This window comes from Canis lupus, chromosome X (assembly GCF_003254725.2).
Source record: "Canis lupus dingo isolate Sandy chromosome X, ASM325472v2, whole genome shotgun sequence".
Taxonomy (NCBI): domain Eukaryota; kingdom Metazoa; phylum Chordata; class Mammalia; order Carnivora; family Canidae; genus Canis; species Canis lupus.
In genome coordinates, this window is record NC_064281.1 from 5,777,528 (window position 1) to 5,792,098 (window position 14,571).

Below are 14,571 nucleotides of genomic sequence, written 5' to 3' on the forward strand. Positions count from 1 at the left end.
ACCAGCTTTATTTATTACAATAAAAAGTAGAAACAACCCAAATCTAAAATAAACTGTGAATGGAGAATAAATTGCATTAGATTTACACCAAGGAATACTATTGGACAATGAGAATGAACAATGTACTTAAATGCAAAAAAGACTGCCTGAATCTCAAACATAATACTCAATGTAAGAAGTTAGATACAAAAGAGAACATTACCACACGATACACAAAGTGCAAAAAGAAATACAGTCTATATTTTTTGAAGGCAGAATGGAAATTAGTGATAGCAAAGTAGTAAAAAAGGTGTTTCTTGGGTTTCTTGGGAAGGTTATGTTTTTTCATTTAGATGCTGGTTCCAAGATTGTGTTCCATTTCTGAAAATTCATCAAACTGTCACATTGGGTATGTGCAATTTCTGTATACTAAACTGCAGTGGAAAGGTGCCTTTTTTTTTTTTTTTAAGTATACAACCTAATGAATTTTCACTAAGTGAATGCTCCCATGTGACAAACGTCCTGTGAAGAAGGAGAACATTGCCAACACCTCAGAAGCCCCCCTCATGGTCCCACCCTTACCAATCCCCAAAAGCAAGGTCTATTTTGAATTCTAACAGGGGGGATCACTGGGTGGCACAGCGGTTTAGCGCCTGCCTCTGGCCCAGGGCGTGATCCTGGAGACCCGGGATCGAATCCCACGTCAGGCTCCCGGTGCATGGAGCCTGCTTCTCCCTCTGCCTATGTCTCTGCCTCTCTCTCTCTCTCTCTCTCTCTGTGACTATCATAAATAAATAAATAAATAAATAAATAAATAAATAAATAAATGAATGAATGAATGAATTCATTCTAACAGGGTGGCAGACACCTCTTCTGTCCTGTTCATTGCTGTTTCCTCCATATCTAGAAAACATGTTGGCGTGCTGTAATATTTTATCAATACATGTGAACTAATTAATTACAGGCAAAGTTTGGGGAGCTAACCAAGACATGTGAAACCTTAAGTTGTCCCCAAGTCCATCAAACGATAAACTGAGAAAAAAAAAAAAAGTGAATGAAGGAAAGGCAATTCCTTAGAGAATGTTTACATTTAAGAGCTGGAAGAAGTAACACTGAAGGAGAGACCAAAAATCAATCAAACCATATTTTCATTTCATAAGCTCAATAGATTAGCTGCCTTATTGATATAGTTTGAATGACTAAATGATTATTGATCAATAAAAATTATTTTATTCATGAAATCTTTTTGATGACTTATAAGCATCATTGTATTTGCAATACAAGGCTTTGAAAAGTATGACTTAGGATCTGCATGTATCTTTTTTTTTTTTTTAATCAATTTGAAGATAGGAAGAAGAATTTCATCTTCTTTGGATCCTTAGGATTTTTTTCTAAGGATCTAAAGCCATTAATAATTGTGCAAAGATCATCAAATCCATTAAAAAATTGTAACATTTGAAACACTCACCAGCCAATAAACTGATTTTTCTTTAATTTTCTGATTCATTTTATCTGATATTGAGTGTGGATATCTTTCTGGAAGCAGCACCTGGACCCACAGAGGGAGGGTGTCTCATCCATCCATTTGGACCTGCATAAATATTACCTCTTCTACCTCAACCACACGACAGGAACTGCCAAAGTCCAGGCACTAAACCATCTAGAAAGGAGTACAAAATAAAAACATACACATGGGTGTGGACTTTGCCTGTACTGTACTGTACCCTGGCTGCACACATAGGGTCCCTGAGGTGAGAGCACCATGTGTAGCTCCTTGGATAACACTTTCTTCTCTAAGTCCATTTACTTGTATTTGAGTTTCACATGTAGCATTGTCACATGGCTTCCTCCACACTTCTATAATATCTAGAGCTTCAAATAAACTAGACAATTCGACTATATATTCATTTGTGTGACTGATGCTACACTATATAATTTATATTAGTCTCTCATCCCAATTAGATCAATTTCCTTAGCTTGAGGAAAAGGCTCTGACATACTATTTGGGTCACAAACAGGTCACATGAGATCAAGAAAGTGTGTAAATACTCAAACAGCTCTTAGTTAATTGAGGTTATTTTTACACTTAGAAGTACTGCAAAATATTCCCATGTGTTGGATTTCCATAATGATAACTTAGAATAGTTTAGGAAAGGATCATAATTACTCATCCATATAGTTGGGTAATTATACACCATCCACAGGCAGTGCTGAGATGACAAAGTAAAGAAGAATGGCAGCTTCTCCTCACTAAACAACAGAGGCATCACAAGGAGGACTTTCACTTTTGGCAAAGCCCAAGTGACATCTCTATGCCAAGGAGTCCCTAATTCATTGATCCTCTCAAGACCGAAAATCCTCTCAAGACTCTCCTAACAGGCCACATGGCCAGAAATCTAAGTCTGCTCTTAAACGGGGTATTGTCAAGTATTACCCAGGTGGACATTTCTCATCATCAGCTATCTTTAAAAAAAAAAAAAATTTAAGTAGCATTATTTTATGGAAATTGGAAAAATACCAAAAAGTAGAAAAATAGAGATCATAGTGTTAATGTTTGGATGTAATCTTTGCTATGTATATTTCTATGTATATGTATGAAAATTTCTAAGTATGATGATTATATGGTATATTCATAGCATAAACTTTATAAATCAACAGGTATACCTTTATAGAAGTATAGAGCTTTCTCTGTGTGTACCTACGCATGCTGTTTCTGAATTATACTCAGATTTCTTGACACTATCTCATAGTAATAAGCCCATTATTATGCAGCTGAAGGCAGAGATAATAAATCAAGCACCCATTGTTCTACCTGGGAAATCCTCCATCCTTGGTTTAAGCAACTTTAGTGTCACAGACTCATGTTATAACAAGGATGACCACCTCTAACCTTCTCAGAGGGAGCTGTGGACACAGCAGGTAATCCAAGCCTTCTTGATGTAGACAGAGAGCAGCTAGTCAACCACATCTGTGAACCAAATCAGGTTCTCTGGTTTGAATCAATGTCCATAAATTGGATGAAGACATCAAGAACTCATTCAGGATGAATTCATGGGTGTCAGATATTCTGAATCCCTATTTATCTAAGAATGTCTTTTCCCCAGAATTTACACTTGTGAAAGTCAACTTAGTCTGGTATAACATTCTATAAAATTATAACACTTTTTTTTTCCTTGAAAATCTATACGTGCTTCTCTATTATCTTCTCATAAATACTTTTTCAGAGGAAGGAATGAGATTCTACGAGTTTATTTCAGTTACAAACAACAAAAATCTGATTCACTTAATAGGATTAAAAAAGAAATATTGACTCATATACTGAAAGACCCAAGGGCAGGTGCACTCAGGGTCATACCACATTCCTGAGACTGTCACACTATCCCTCCCTTCTATCCTCTTTAGTATTACCTTTATTCCCAAGTAAGTTTTCTATGTAGAAATGAAAATGGCTGTTAACAACTCCAGACATAAATTATTGTCACACACAAATTTCTTTGTTCTGATAGACTGACAGAAGGTCCAAGTAGGAATGTCACCGGCCTGGTTAGGGTCAGGTGCTCAGCTCTAGTCAGAGGATGTGTATCATACCTGATGAGCTGGAATCTCATGGTCAATTTTGCACTGAGTGACAAAAGTTTCATTTGATTGGCAACCCCAGGTAGGAGAGCTCCCAAAATAAATGAAGGACCATGTCACCTAAAAAAGGAAAGAGGGGGGGTCACTTAGGTGGCTCAGCTGGTTAAGCATCTGACTCTTGATCTCAGCTAAGGTCTTGATCTCAGGGTCATGAGTTTAAGCACCACACTGAGCTCCATTCTGGATGTGAAGCCTACAGGGGAAAAAAAAGGAAGGAAGGATATCGGGTTGCATATACCAATGGAAATTCACTGAATTCTGTATGCTTTAAAGATAATTTTTTTTTCTTCTTAAGCACATAAATTGTCAACCCATTTTTTTTCTTTTTTCTTTTTTTATTTATTTAGGATAGTCACAGAGAGAGAGAGAGAGAGAGAGAGAGAGGCAGAGACACAGGCAGAGGGAGAAGCAGGCTCCATGCACCGGGAACCCGATGTGGGATTCGATCCCGGGTCTCCAGGATCGCGCCCTGGGCCAAAGGCAGGCGCCAAACCACTGCACCACCCAGGGATCCCGTCAACCCATTTTCTTAGGAGTACTTTTTTTTAAACTACAGAAATTTCTCAATTATGTGGGTTTTTTTTTTTAATTATGTGGTTTTTTTCTTTTTTCCCCCTCTAAGCAATCTTAACTTGCCTCTGATGCCCATTTTAAATTGCTTTTGCATTTTTAACTTCCTTGCATTCCTTTCCTATCTTACTTATCCATCTTGTTTCCTCATGTTATCTTTTGATTTTTCATCTTACCCTATCTTCCTCTTAGGGTTTCATTCTCTAGCTTGTTGCCTTGCATCATATTTTGGATTCCAAACAGTTTCCTAGGATTCCTTGCCTAATATTAGAAGTTCACTCTCCTTCTGAGTTTTCAGGATATTTCTTTTAATTCTACAACTTCTCCCCTAAGTTCTGTTTGTTTTGCTTCATTTTGTTCTTGTGTACTTATACCAAAGTGACTTAGCTGTTTGTGGTTTCAGTTCCCAAATGGATTATAATGGTCTTCACTCTACATTCATTTGGACTATTTTTCAAATTCTGTTATTTAATATATATTGAGATCAACTGACTGCTACACATAGCTCCTAGTTTGCATCTCAATGGATAGAAAACATTAATTTATTACTTGCCTGCATTCCTGAAACGAGATCTTCTGGGTTTCCACCACTGCAGAGTCCATACTCTGTACCAAAAGAACCTATGAACAACTATAAGCCTCCAGGTTCTTTTCCATTCTACTTATGGTGATTATCCATCCAGGATACTGCATGCAACCACCAGCTCCCAACCAACCCTCTTCCTACCAAACATTTCTGAGGTCCAATTTCCAAACAAAACTGTGAGAGTTTATAACAGCCATTTTTAAAATATGTATCTCAGTCTTTGCTTTGGAGGCTCTGCTTTTCTGACCTATGAGACAGGAAGCAGCAAAAGAAAGAAAGATCTTTACACCTACTTTCATGTGAATCAACAGACCTGTGGTGTTCTAGCTAATTCTATCAGGCGAAATCAGTGGAAATTGCACACAACTTACGGTAATAAGTTAGCTATTAGTTTTCAGAGGAAATAGGGTGAGGAGCAGAGAGGAGTCATTGTAGGAACTGTAGCTGGAAATCATTTCATGTGGAAGGGCTTCCCATTGGTTTAAGCTGAAATCCATTCCTACAGAATATGCCAAAATGGACATACTACCTTTAAACGGATATTCTAATTCTGGAGTTATCCTCAGAAGGCCACTCATTAAGATCTTTTGTTTTCCAAAGTTACTGCATGCAGCAGGAAGGATGACTTTTTCCCTAAGTTTGAATGTTCCAAAGACATGCAATTTTAAGAGCACTTGTAACAAAGCTCTTGCAAAGCTCATGATCCATGTCCACTAGCAAATCTCTCTTTGTATCACACCCAAAACTCTCCTCATGCTGTTTTAAACCTGTCCTTTTCTTTTGAGCTCCATTTACAGAGCAGTTTAGCCAGTACTGATGTAATATCACCTCTTAACTTGGTTTGTTATAGTGGCTCAACCAAGAGCCAAAGAATTCAATGCTAGGTGACAGCATCATTTAGAAAGAAAATTATTCTCCCTTAAGCTGTATACCATAAAGTTTCATCTTAACTGATATAAGATCAATATGACTATTTAGCATATTATGTAAAGTTAGCCTTTCCTTACATAGTGTTTTTACCATTAGTGTGAAAATAATGATCAAATTTAATGGTTACTATATGGGACTTTATTAGTTTAGTTTGCTGAGGAGATGTACCCTGAGATGCCAATTTGCATGCAAGAAGTCGAGTCAGGAGTAATCTCAGAATCGACCTATGAGAGGACCAAAAGCTGAGCAGTGATGCATCTGCCAACATTCCCAAGGGGTGGGAAAATGAGTGCCCTGGTCCTGAAGGGGATCTGAGAGGCACATTACAGCATCCTCCATAGGACAGAGTTGCCACAGAATGATATATTAGTCAGGCTAGCTAAATTATGCTGATTAACATGTAATCCTAATATTCTAGTGAGTACATAAAAGAATGTGTTATTTTACTAATATTCTCTGACTGACACAGAGGGCTCTACTCATTAAGGTTACCTGAAGACTAAGATTGATGGAAATTCCAAAATACCAGGCATCTTTATGATCACTTACATAGAAAGAAAGAAACATTATGAATCATGTACTGGTTTGAAGTACCTGGAAGTGAGTCATGTTTTTTCCAATCAATTTCACTGGCCAAATTGCGTCACATGGCCATGCCCAAAATCCTACATAGTGCCCAGAAATGGGGGAAAAACAGAATATCTATGGCCTAATGACCACCATAAAGGAATGGCCTAGCCTGGGGTCCAGAGATATAAATTGCCCATTTGAAATACTATGATACTTTTTGTTCATCAGTGTACATTTATTCTTTAATTACAACTAAAGAAGAGCCAGAAGGAAAAGTACATTTGAAGAACTGTAACCTCTCAGTAATAAAATTGCGAAGCTAAATATTTCCATAAAGCATTCCAACAAAGGAATCATAAGAAACCCCAAAGAAAGCAAGAATTGATGGCATTTAAAAAGAGACTGGGGATCCCTGGGTGGCGCAGCGGTTTGGCGCCTGCCTTTGGCCCAGGGCGTGATCCTGGAGACCCGGGATCGAATCCCACGTTGGGCTCCCAGTGCATGGAGCCTGCTTCTCCCTCTGCCTGTGTCTCTGCCTCTCTCTCTCTGTGTGACTATCATGAATAAATAAATAAAATCTTAAAAAAAAAAAAATAAAATAAAATAAAAAAAATAAAAATAAAAAGAGACTGGAAACTTTGTATATTCTCTAATGTTTTATCAATTTTTTTTAAATCCCTAAAGTTATTAGCATAAAAATCCTCAAAACAAAAGTGTCTCTCTGTTTTGGACAGACTGGCACAGCAAAGAAACGAGACAGTACGTGCTTCCTTATTCCATTAAAGAGTAAAGAAGAACCCTTAGACTTAATGAATGATAGGATATACATGAATATATTTAAAAAGGGGGGGGGGACTTGATCTTCTGCAAGGAAGAAAGAAAGCCTATGGTTTTGGAACTAACAATATGTGGCTGTCACAGTAGCTACAAGCATATATCACAGGTTGCCTTAAGATTGTGTATGTGTGCTGTGTGTGTGTGAAGTATCTATGTGTGTGTGTATGCACACAGAGCAGGCAACTTCCCAGTACCATTCAGACAGCCAGTCTACTCATGAGCTAAGAGCCTGTTATAATTACTTCTATATACCTGCTTTAAAAACTTGAGAGGTCTCTTTAAAAAAAAAAAACTGGTGCTGGGAAAACTGGACACCCACATGTAAATAAATGAAATTAGATCCCCATCACACACCACTCACAAAAACTAATCCACAAAAATGGATTAAGGACTTAATTGTAAGATCTGAAACTGTAAAACTCCTAGAAGAAAACATGCTTCATGGCACGGGTTTAGGCAATGATTTCTTTTTTTTTTTTTTTAATTTAACTATATTTCAGGTGTACAGTGTAGCGACTCGATGAGTCTATATGGAAGCAATCATTTGTTGAATATGACATGAAAACCACAAGCAACGGAAGCAAAAATAGACAAATAGAACTACATAAAAGTAAAAATCTTACGCACAGCGAAAGGAAAAAGCCAAAAAAATAAAGAGGCTACTTACTGAATTGAGAGAAAAATATTTGCAAACCATGTGTTTGACAAGAGGTTAACATCTAAAATATATAAGAAATTCCTATAACTCAAGAATTAAAAAAAATATTTTTAAAAAATAACCTGATTTTTTTATTTTTTATTTTAAAAATATTTTATTTATATATTCATGAGAGACACAGAGAAAGAGGCAGAGACACAGGCAGAGGAAGAAGCAGGTTCCCCCCGGGGAGCCTGACGTGGGACTCAATCCCAGGACCCTGGATCACAACCCGAGCCAAAGGGACACGCTCAACCACTGAGCCACCCAGGTGTCCCAATAAGCTGATCTTCAAGTGGGTAAAGAAATTGGATAGGCATTTCTCTAAAGAAGACATATAAATGGTCAACAGGTAATATGAAAGAGTGCTCAATATGGCAGCATCAGGAAAATGAAAAATCAAAACCACAGTTAGATACCACCTCATGCCTGTTAGGATGTCTACCGTCAAAAAAAATAAAAGATAACAAATGTTTGGAAAGATGCAGAGAAATGGGAACCCTGTGCATTGCTGATGGAAATGCTGCAGCCACAGTGGAAAAGAGTATGGAAGTTACCTTAAATTTTTTTTAAAAAAGAACTGCCATTTGATCTAGCAATCCCACTCTGAGTCTATATCCAAAACCCCACTTCTGGGTATACATCCAAAAGAAATGAAATCCAGATTTCAAAGAAATATCTACGTTCTTGTGTTCACTACAGGCAAGATATAGAAACAACCTAACTGCCCACCAATAGATGAATGGGTAAAGAAAATGTGATGTAGACATATAACAGAATATTACACAGCCTTTAAAAAAAAGAAAAAGAGTCAATCCTGCCATTTGTAACAACATAGATAAACCTGGGAGACATTATGCTAAATGAAATCAGCCATTCACGAAAGTACAAGTACTGCAGGATTCTGCTAGTACGAAGTACCCAGAGTAATCAAACACATAGAACCAGTGAGTAAATGGTGGTTGCCAGGGCTGGGGAAATAGGGAAAATGGGCAGCTGTTCTTCAAAAGGCATAGAGTTTCAGTTCTATAGAATGAGTAAGTTCTAGGGATCTGCTGTACTACATTGTGCCTATAGTCAACAATACTATATTGTGCACTTAAAATGTGTTGAGGATAGATCTCATGTCAAGTGGCTTACAATGGTTACAAAAAAAAAATGAGAGAATTTTCTGTTGTCAATAAAAAAATAATCAAAATACATTTTGGGAAAACCAAAAATAGAAATCCACTAAGCAAAACTATTTCAGGCTTGCGAAGTAATTACCTGTAGACACTTGAACGTATTATCCTGGACTTCCTGAGGAATGGACTGATAGCAGTTGGAGTCCTGCTCAGGCTTTACCCCTCACCTGCTTTCCCATCCTTCTGATGAACTTGGCTCCCCAGTGACCACAGCAGGGACACTGGCTTCTGTCCTTGCTCAGAAGGACAGAAGTTATGCCTGAAAGTTCTTAACTATGCTTGCTGATGTCGCTACTGAGAGCCTCAATTTTCCACTATGTTTCCCTATCTGCCTACTTCTACCCTTCTGTGATCCACACCGATCCTTCAACACAGTTTCCTTTCCTCATGTTGGCTATTAACACCCACTTCCTCTAGGTGTACTGGGTATTGCACAAAAGAAACACTCTCTGTAGGTCACTTATAGCAGCATATAATTTCCTGATAGTCCCATTCCAAAATAAAATATATATGCAAATAAGTCTACATACACACATTTCAGCAATTGCTTTTTTCCCAAAGTGCATCCTTTGATTCCTCAATTTCTTCCCACTTGAGGGAGTCAGTAAACGTGGGACGGTGAAGAATACATATTTCTGTGGTGCTAAACTTCAACACAAATTTACTTTTTTCTTGCTCTTTTGTAGGAAAGGCTAACTAGAATCATTAATCATCATGTTAACATTAGGCATCAAAGGAACAGTTTAAGGTAAAGAGCAATAAAAACATAAATGAATATTTTATTCATTCAAGAGTTTCCCCCTTGAGTTTTCTGAATTGTTCATTTCCCGAGTCAAATGCCAGGCTGCATTTCCCAGTTTTCAGCAATGAGAAATGGCAGATAGGAAAAGGACCTGTATATGTCATAAATGACAACCATACATTACAAGACTATGCTGAAGGTTTTAAAGTTAATATTAAAGGTTTGAGGGTAATTTTATGTTTAGCATATAAACCCTAGTTTTATAATCTGAGAGCAAGTAACTAGCCATTCTGGACATTTTTTATAGATTTCATCTTAAATATAGTTCCACCAAAAACTGCTCTGTTTAAATTGCCTTAACATCGTCTGTGAATTGTATTCACTTGACAAAAGCATGTGAGGAGTTTAAAGTATAATGATTTTCTAAAAATACTGATGATTTGCACATTCTTTTCCATCTCAGAGCAATTGGATTTATTACATATTTTTACCCACTTGTCAGGCATGGAGAAAGTGGCTTGCAAGAACTCTCCAAGTCCTATTGTGCTTTTAAAATAAAATGATCAAACCAAAATCTAAATTTATAAATGGAAGCACAATGCGTATGCTCTCAATGAGACAATCGAGTCCATTCTTCCTTTAAATCAGAGGATCAATTCATGTTCTCTAACTGTACTCATCAGCTTGTATTTCAGCCTTTCAGCAAATGGGGTTGTGGCAAACATCTTGGCCCAATTTCTTTGGAGAGTAGAATATATTCCTTGGGTCTGAATGTATAGATTACCCGTCCGTCACTATTACAGCACGTCCTCACATAGACATTTGATCAATAGCACAAAATCTCGCTCACTTGTCTTGTCACAAATCATCGTAAATTGCTTCTAAATGTAACCACACATGATAATGAAGAGAAAAGAGAAATATATGTATTCTCCAGTAGGCAGTCTGTGGGTTGTATCCATGTGAAAATACAGAAACACCTTTGTCTTTAAATGTTGCATATAGAGGTAAAAGCTACGAAAGTTCTTTATGCAAAATGGCTCCCAGATATGTGTAACTGAAACACCACAGCTAAGTAAATTTAAAAAGTGAATCTAAATAGTTTAGTCATTTATGAAAAGATACCTTTCTCCAAGAGTATTTTATGTAGATTTGCACATTTCTTTAGATTCTAAAAGAGAGGGATATTAGTAACTCTTCCCAAGTGTGATATTAAAAATATTTAAATACCAGCCTGGTGTGAATACCAACCAGTGAAAAGGGTCACTGTCAACTCACAGTGGCCATAGATCATGGTAAGCTACACCAAGAGACATCAACTGACAACCAGCCCTGCCTAGATCATAGGAATGGTAAGGGTCGGGATTACAAAGCAGTGGCCTTAGCAGAGCCTAGCACACAGGATGCATCCAGAAAATGTCAGTTTGAGCCAAATCAAGTTTTCTGTCATAAACACTTATATCATAGTTCTGAGAAGCTTCCTCTAAGTATGAAATATCCTAATTACTATAGTGTCTACTTGATATAAAACTATCTAAAAAATGGGTATAAAAATATCAGTATTTTGATCATTTATTTATAATCCAAGAGCAGGAATAGATAGAAAGTTCCATATCAGTACAGACCATAGTCAGAGATGCAGGAGAGATTCTCTCTCTCCTCTCCCTTCTGATCCTCTCCCCCATGAGTGCTCTCACTCCCACTCAAATAAATTTAATTATTTGAGAGAGACAGACAGGCAGAGGGAAGGATTACTAGCAGGAGGAGCAGAGGGAGAGAGACTTAAGCAGACTCTGTGCTGAGTGCAGAGCCCCACACATGGGCTCAATCTCACAACCATGAAATAATGACCCCAGCTAACACCAAGAGTCAGCCACCCAACAGACTATACCACCTGGTGTCCCTAAATAAATAAAAATCTTTTTTTTTTTTCAAAAACACTCAGATCTATTATATAACGTACATATCCACACTCTCATTTTCCAAAATGCCAGGACCTGTAACTGTCCCAGTTGCTATGGAAACAACAAAGATCTTGGATGAAGTTCATACTCCAGAGCTTTGGGGAGCACACAGCCAGCAGCTGCAGGAATCAGAAACTCATTGCCATACGGATTCTGCAGCTGCTAGACCAGGAACTTAAAGAAGGCAGAGGGAAGGAGGGCAGAATGGAGAGAGAACTCTTTGTTTTCTATTGAAAAGAGGGGAAAAGCCAGTGACTGATCTAAATGCAATTATAGTGCTTAATGAATGTACCCTAGCCTACAGTATTTTAAACCATCTTAAATGGTTGGTAAATTAATTCTAGCATGACTTTAGTCAAAGAATATTGTGTGATGAATTCACACTATCTGAATAACTGCAGCTATCAGCTGAAATAACAGCAGGGAGATGAGTAAATAGGTCAGATATTCTAGGTCTCATCTCCACAAGGATAAAATTTGGTTTGAGTCTTGAAATGGGCATTTGGGGAGGAAAATCCAACACTTCTGATTCTTGAGGTAGAAATGCCTTGGAATTACAGACTATTAGAGCTGATAAAAGACCTTAGAGGTCCAAAAGCACCACACCTTCTTGTTGCCCACATGACAAAATTAAAACTCAGGGAATTTAGATGGTTTTCCCCATAACCATTACTGTGTAGTCCCTTAAAGCAATGCAAGCTGCCCACCTGTGTTGGGAAAAGGATGTTCTTTTCATGTGCTCCAAGTCTAAGTATTCATGACAGATGAGTATTCCAGCAGGAACCCCTGGCCCACCTGGAGCAAGAGCTTTACTCCTTAGGACTGAACCAAAGTTGGGCACAGAATAGAACCGATTAATAAAGTTCATTACCATTATTAGTAAGCACAAACTTAGTCAAAAGACAACTAATGACTGGTTAATGCAAATTAGAAATAATGGACAATTATAGTTATTTATATTCTCCTACCTTATGCTTCACTCTTTCTCATTAGCATGAATTAAAAAGTAGCTTTCAATGTAATTCTCTCTGTTTTTGGAAGATTTATTTATTTCTTTGAGACAGTGTGTGCAAGTGGGGGAAGGAGCAGAGGGAGAGGAAACCTCAAGCAGCTTCCCAGCGCAGCTTGGAGCCCCACACACAGCTTGATCCCAGGACTCTGAGATCATGACCTGAGCTGAAATCAGGAGTTGGCTGCTTAACTGACTGAGCCACCCAGGAGCCCCTCAACATAATTCATATTTTAATGGCCACACTGCTCCATTTCTATCTAATTACATCAAGAATTTTCAGCACTCAACCAGTAGTACAATGTATGCTTTCTTATTATATACTTCCACTCCTATTTTCTTCTTTTAATACTACTTTCCATTTATTGAGCAACTATTCTGTGCAATGCATTGTGTGAGTCACTTTATTAACACCATTTCCTACTCTTAAAGCTATCCCAGAGGGAAGGAGTTATTAGTCCCATTTTTTCGATGTATGATTTTATTTTCAGAGGGATTAAACAACCAGGCCAAGATTGCAGTATGAGGGCAGTGTCAAATTCAAATAGAGAGCCCTCTAGCTGCAAAGCCAGATTTCCCATATAGTACAGCTTCCATACTTTGTCAGTACCTCCAGCATCGGAGAAAATTAATTATTTACTTATTTGGAAAAGATTATCCAGAAGCCACCTAACATATCATCATAATGGAAAGATAATTAAAGATCATGCTACAAGTTCCATAAATGCTGATGAACAATTAAGACTTCCAAAGACAGCTAGAAATTGGAAGCTGACCTGCTGTACAGCTTGAAAACAGTTCCAGGTTACCTAGTTGAAAAGAAAAACTGGCAGTTGATGGTCACAGAATGTCTGGAGTCATTTCAAATCAGCCTCACGGAGGAATAAGACATGAAACCCTCTGCAAATAGGCAAATATTGATTAAGGATATTCCAGGGCAAGACCCAGATCTATGAGATTAACAGAACACAAAGGCTAAAGAAACACTGGCATTTTTCCCTCAAACAGTTTTGATCAATGATTTTTCAAAAGAGATAGCCAGAGCTATGATGGGGGATTTGAGTATCAACAAAGTCTGTCCTTTCAAACACCAGATGCTCTCTTTCCTTTATCTTCTGTTCAACCCTGAATTTTCATTCCTAGGAAGACTGCACAGTCAGCTTCAAACCTATCCCCTTTGGCTCCTGCCTAACTCCTTCACCAGAAAACATACTAGAAAAATACTATCTATGACTAACAGTATTAATGTCAACATGCGCACATTACAGATTAATGAATACACAGAGGGTCCTACAGCCACAAAGTCGTAAGGCCTGATGTTAACCACAATGTGTCTACATTTTACACTTCCCCCGTTGTCTCTCTGATAAATTACCACAGCCCAAAACAAATAGGTATAATCCTCTTTTATATACATCCTTCTACCTGAGTGAGGCTGGGCAGAGAGCTAACCAGGCCAGGGAAGATGCCATAGATTTAGGCAGGGGTCGGCAGACCATGTTTATGGACCAAATCCAGCCCACCATTTCTTTTGGTAAATAAAGTTTTACTAGAATGCAATCACACTCATGAGTTCACATCTTGTAGATGTGGGTGCCTTCATGTTACAATGAAATAGTTGGGACATAAACTATATGGCCCACAAAGTTGAAAATATGTACTATCTGGACTTTTACAGAAATAAAATGTGCTAATTCTTGCTTAGGACATGGAAAGAGAAGACACTGGTCCAAACATGATAAAATCAGGTGTAAATAGTCAATAGAAAATCAGAAATCTAAACTCCTAAATGTAGATAAGAAAAACAAGGGAGAATGATATCAGTAAAATGGCAGAACTGTGGGAATTTTTCTGCCACCCTCTCTAA

General features: G+C 37.8%; 1 protein-coding gene across 18 annotated transcripts in view; it reads right to left on the reverse strand.

Moving 5' to 3' along the window:
* Nucleotides 1-14,571, reverse strand: part of LOC112652600 (uncharacterized) — a 430,970-nt gene that overhangs the window by 192,400 nt on the left and 223,999 nt on the right. For 2 of the 18 annotated variants that reach the window (XM_049107665.1, XM_049107666.1), the window contains exons 7-9: nucleotides 3,568-3,675; nucleotides 2,870-2,947; nucleotides 1,448-1,639 (exon numbers count right to left, since the gene is read on the reverse strand). The exons of 12 other annotated variants lie outside the window; for them this stretch is intronic. In XM_049107665.1, coding sequence (XP_048963622.1) covers nucleotides 1,631-1,639; nucleotides 2,870-2,947; nucleotides 3,568-3,675 — 195 coding nt within the window. In that variant the 3' untranslated portion in view covers nucleotides 1,448-1,630. 4 more of the 18 variants (XR_007409458.1, XR_007409449.1, XM_049107664.1 and 1 more) reach the window with 3 other exon arrangements.